At 35.8% G+C, this 5000-nt stretch overlaps 1 protein-coding gene across 2 annotated transcripts in view; it reads right to left on the reverse strand.

Moving 5' to 3' along the window:
* Positions 1–987: 987 nt before the first annotated feature.
* The window catches only part of LOC122266417 (trans-1,2-dihydrobenzene-1,2-diol dehydrogenase), a 5468-nt gene continuing 1455 nt past the window's right edge, over positions 988–5000 (reverse strand). For both annotated transcript variants that reach the window (XM_043036158.2, XM_043036159.2), the window contains exons 2-8: positions 4186–4389; positions 3906–4069; positions 3220–3347; positions 2908–3031; positions 2004–2129; positions 1571–1721; positions 988–1381 (exon numbers count right to left, since the gene is read on the reverse strand). In XM_043036158.2, coding sequence (XP_042892092.2) covers positions 1275–1381; positions 1571–1721; positions 2004–2129; positions 2908–3031; positions 3220–3347; positions 3906–4069; positions 4186–4384 — 999 coding nt within the window. In that variant the 5' untranslated portion in view covers positions 4385–4389 and the 3' untranslated portion in view covers positions 988–1274. The remainder of the gene's footprint in view (positions 1382–1570; positions 1722–2003; positions 2130–2907; positions 3032–3219; positions 3348–3905; positions 4070–4185; positions 4390–5000) is intronic.

Consider the following 5000-nt stretch of genomic DNA (forward strand, 5'->3'; position numbering starts at 1 on the left):
GTGATGGATGGCAAAATTCAAACATGATAGGGGGGGGGGTTGAAGTGAAGGAAAATGTTATCATGTAATTTTGAGGAGAATTTAAAACTAAACTTTTACAGTTACATCATTTTTTGTGAATTTATCTACACCTAATTATTCTATTTCAACAACCATGATGTTAATTTGCGAGACACTTGCAGCAAGTTCTATATGACGAGTTCTCGGAGTATGAATATTAGCATGTAAAATAGACTACTAAATATTCATAAAAGGAAACAACGGAAGAGCTCAGAGTCATTATATAATCAATACATGGAAAAAAATCACTTGCTCCATTTTGGAGAGACTGAAGTGACACAATATCGAGAATATCGAGACACAATCAAGCAAAAAACACGGTAATGATAACTGTGTGTGTGTGTGTGTGTGTGTGTGTGTGTGTGTGTGTGTGTGTGTGTGTGTGTGTGTGTGTGTGTGTGTGTGTGTGTGTGTGTGTGTGTGTGTGTGTGGTGCCCTTCGTGCGTGTGCGTGTGCGTGTGCGTGTGCGTGTGCGTGTGCGTGTGCGTGTGCGTGTGCGTGTGCGTGTGCGTGTGCGTGTGCGTGTGCGTGTGCGTGTGCGTGTGCGTGTGCGTGTGCGTGTGCGTGTGTGTGAGTGTGAGTGTGAGTGTGAGTGTGAGTGCCTGTGCCTGTGCCTGTGCCTGTGCCTGTGCCTGTGCCTGTGAGCGTGGGCGTGCACATGTATATGTGTGTAATTCATAAGCTTACTATTCTATTCAATCATCTTCATTTGTGAGAAAATTTCAGGCAAATATTCCACCCTCAATTGTATCCAACCCGATACAAAGTATGATTATATATTTGCAAAGCAGTTATTTCTATTTATCAATTATTGTCCCTTTAGTGACTATGGGAAGGATGACTTAGAATGGTGTATTTCATAAATGTAGAACCTACTCATTGTTAATTATATGAATACTTTCAAAAGCAGTGATAGCAAAGAAACAGTTTAAACTGCATGCATAACTTTATTAAAATTTACAAAAAAGACAGAAAGGCCTAATCATAAATCAAATAATTGAATAAAGACAAAAATATCTTTCCATTGATCTATACAAAAAATATATATTCCTCCAAATCATATTGAGAAAATCAATGAACAAATTTGTAATTTCAAACTTCAGAAGAAAAAAATCAAGGCACCCAAGCCAATGTCCTTTAAATAAAAGTAACTCCTTATAAAAAGCATGTCAGTGGAATTATAAAAATACCATATGCACTTTGCATCTCCCTGGTTACAAGTCCTGTGGGTATGTGACTCCAACTTGCTTCCTAACGGACTCCAAGATTTCTGCCAATAGCAGGGTTTCATCCAGGGTGATATGGGGGTTCTCAAGTAGGCCTTGGGGAAAATAATTTTTGAATAACTTTGGATATTCTTTAGATATACATATACATTTGTTGCCAAACAGAATTGCAAATATTTCCACACACTGTGTTAATGAAATATATATTTCAAATAATCAAATGAATAAACCCAAAATATTGAAATATCTAGAGGTAGTCAAATAAACTGAACACAAATGCTCACCTTCCTGCAAACATCGCCTCACATCTGCAGCTTCATACATCATTCCTTGTCCATTTTTGAAGATATAGCTGTGTCCTAAATCTGGCAAGGGAGAGTCAAACTTTCCAGATGGTGATTCTAAATGTACAGGACACCAGACTGGACTTGACACCTGTAAAAAATTAATAAAATGATACAAGTGAAAAAAATAGTAAGTCATAATATACATAATATTTACCATTATTTTTAAGTGCAAATATTTTCCAACAATTTATTCATATATGGAATACTTATCAATTATTCAAGGAACCCAATAATGTCCAACTAATTTCTTAAGATAATGCAACAGTTGCTGCAATTGACACTTCATCCTGCATTAAAGCATTAAATATACTCTCCCTTATGCTGGTACACTACTTGAACAACTCAATGGATACAAAACCTCATGACATACCTTGAGGGTACCCTTTGTACCAACAACAATGCCTTCACAGGGTAATTCACACCGAATTGAACAGTTCAGAGTAGCAACTCTTCCCTTGGAGTAAACCAAAGTAGCACTTGTTGTTGCATCAACACCCTGTGAAAAATTTAAACTAATGCACTTGTGGACTCACATTTCAAAGTTTGGAAGCAATGTAAGATTTATGAGTGGATAGAATTGATTCATTGAGTAAGATTATTTTCTGAATCATGGGTAAGAACAGTAACATTATATGATTGGTTGAAGCAAAGAGTTTCAAAACCAATAACAGCTATGTGTGCACCACAATTCTTTTTTTCACAAATATGGTATATATTTACTTGTGTTATTACATATGATATGAATATATTTGGGTCAGAAAGTTTAAATTACTAACATATAAAGTTCCCATTACACATTTTCCTACAACCAATAAACTAGTGTTTTTTTATATCATCAACTTCAAATTTCTCATTTATTAAACTATCATTGTCTTTTGCTATGAACCCCTTGTGGATGGGTTCTGTATACAGAGCTACAGCTTTCCAAAGTTGGCCTAAAACTCTTATACTTCACACTTTTGTGAATAAAGAAAATGGGAATATGAATGTACAAGAAATAATGACTGAAATCACAACACTAGCTGGCGGCGAACTTGCAAACAATCACCTGAATGTTGATTTAAGCAAACCACAAATATCAGGTTAACTTATTTAGCTACACACCATATAATATCATAAGCAAATATAATAAATTTAAGAAACTTATAAACAAATACACCAAAAATCATAAATAATTGTAATATGGGTGATAAAAGAAAAGAAAAAGACAGAAAAATTCCAGTTACTAGCAAAATAAACAAACATCAAGATGCCAAGATGTCAAAGCTCCTTACATTGTCATTCAGATGACCAGCAGCCAACACCTTCTCTGGTCTTTCACCCCCCATGATCAGTGAGGCAAACTGGACACAGTAAACACCTAGATCCAACGTAGCCCCACCACCGAGCTCCTTTTCCCTAGAATATGAAAAGTTATCTCATTAATGAAATACTTATTAAACAACTAACTGGAGGGTTTACAATAATGTAATTTTCTAATTTATGTAAGAAAGAGAAAGAAAATACAAAGAATATTTTCCCATGGTATATCAAACAGGCCTTTAAATAGAAGTAAAAATAAAACTCAAACACCAGCCAATACTTACACAGAACGTGGTATGTTCTCTAAAGGGTGGCCAAAAGAACAGAGGACCTGTATAACATCCCCAATTTCACCAGCATTTATTCTCTTCATCATCTCCTTGTACACTGGGAAAAATCTAGACCATACACCCTGCAGAATGATTTGTCATTAAATTAAGAGAAAAATAATAACTCATGAAATTTTCCTGGCCAATCTACCAAGTGTTACCAATTGAGGTGAGACTGTATCACTCACCCTCACTTAACATGCTACTGCTCCTCAAAAAAGACATATAACACTAATATGGCAACACACCACACTGTTCAAGAAGAATAGTACTACTCTATGATACTCTGTTTATATATTTTTGATTAGTATTGTAGGAGATATGGCGAGTAGAAATCAGTCTAAAATATGACAGCTATAACTAGAATTATAATGATACCATATCTTTAAAATTTGGATTAGCTGTTCCAGATTTATGGTACATGTAAGTTGGGCAAATTTGCAGCAATTATATCTGGCCACAGTAATTGCCACATGTATAGTAACCCTGGTGCCAAGTGATTTTCCAGAATAAAAAGAAAAATTTACAATTGATATCATCATGGCTCTAAATCTATCAGCCACTTACAGCCTATTTTTTCTCAAACTAGATCACAGAAGTTACAAACAAAAAGATACAGAAAGTTTCAATAAAATCCACACCTCCATGAAGAAGACTTTTTTCTGACGAGCAAGGGCCACCAGTTCTTTCGTGTCCTTCAAGTTTATGCACAGGGGCTTTTCGCACAACACATGCTTTCCGGCATTGACCATCAGCTTAGCCACTGGCAGGTGGAACGGATGAATCGTGCCAATGTACACAATTTCTGTGAGAGATTAATGTAAGCTAGATTTCTTAAGAGAATGAAGAATAAATTACAGAACAAAAGTCAGGGATATCTTTCAATCAGTATGAACAGAACAATCTGCTCACAACACCCACCTACGTCAGGGTCTCTAGATAACTCCTCATAGGATCCATAAGCCCTTTCAACCCCATGCTTCTTGGCAAAGGCCTGGGCATCAGCTAGCGACCGAGCCCCAACAGCAACTACACGATGGTCATCCTTCAGTGCCTTCATGGCAGTTACATAGTCAGAGGAGATTTTTCCTGCACTTGCAATGCCCCATCGTGTTGCCATCTCAGCTGCAAACAGAAGGATAATTCACTCAAAATATTTATCTTTTGCAATACAAGCATTAGAACAGTTCTACCACTTATTTCAAATTCTTATCTATCATACGGAACAATTTTTATATTATTGACAGAGGAAACAGTCAAAAAAGTTCATTATTAACCACATGAAGGAATGAAATAAGCTGTGCTACTGTTTACTTCCTGTAAATTATCTTCTCACATGACACAACTGGTTAACCACATCTCAAACAGCAATTTTGGGTGCTGATTAAGAATCAATTACCCTCCACGTATACCAGTTAATGTTTCACTTCCAAACACACTAGCAACAAAAACTAATGTAGCCAATCAATACCCATTCATGAGGTGGTTTTGTATTCTTAGCAGATAAATCTGAGACATGTTTTATGAACTCAGCAAATACCTATCTAAAAAGGCATTGTACTTTTACCTTGAATCCAAGACTGAAGAGAAACAATTTCCTCAAATTTACAAGGAATTTAACCTCTGCTGCTATTTTTGTCATTGCAACTTGACTAACTTGACTAGTGGTTAATATTCAAAATGTTCACTAATCTGAATGACAAATGGTGAATGACAAAAGTCAACATAAATAATTA

The sequence above is a fragment of the Penaeus japonicus genome, unplaced genomic scaffold (assembly GCF_977035675.1).
Source record: "Penaeus japonicus unplaced genomic scaffold, GWHDUDI00000001_assembly GWHDUDI00000003, whole genome shotgun sequence".
NCBI classification, from domain to species: Eukaryota; Metazoa; Arthropoda; class Malacostraca; order Decapoda; family Penaeidae; genus Penaeus; species Penaeus japonicus.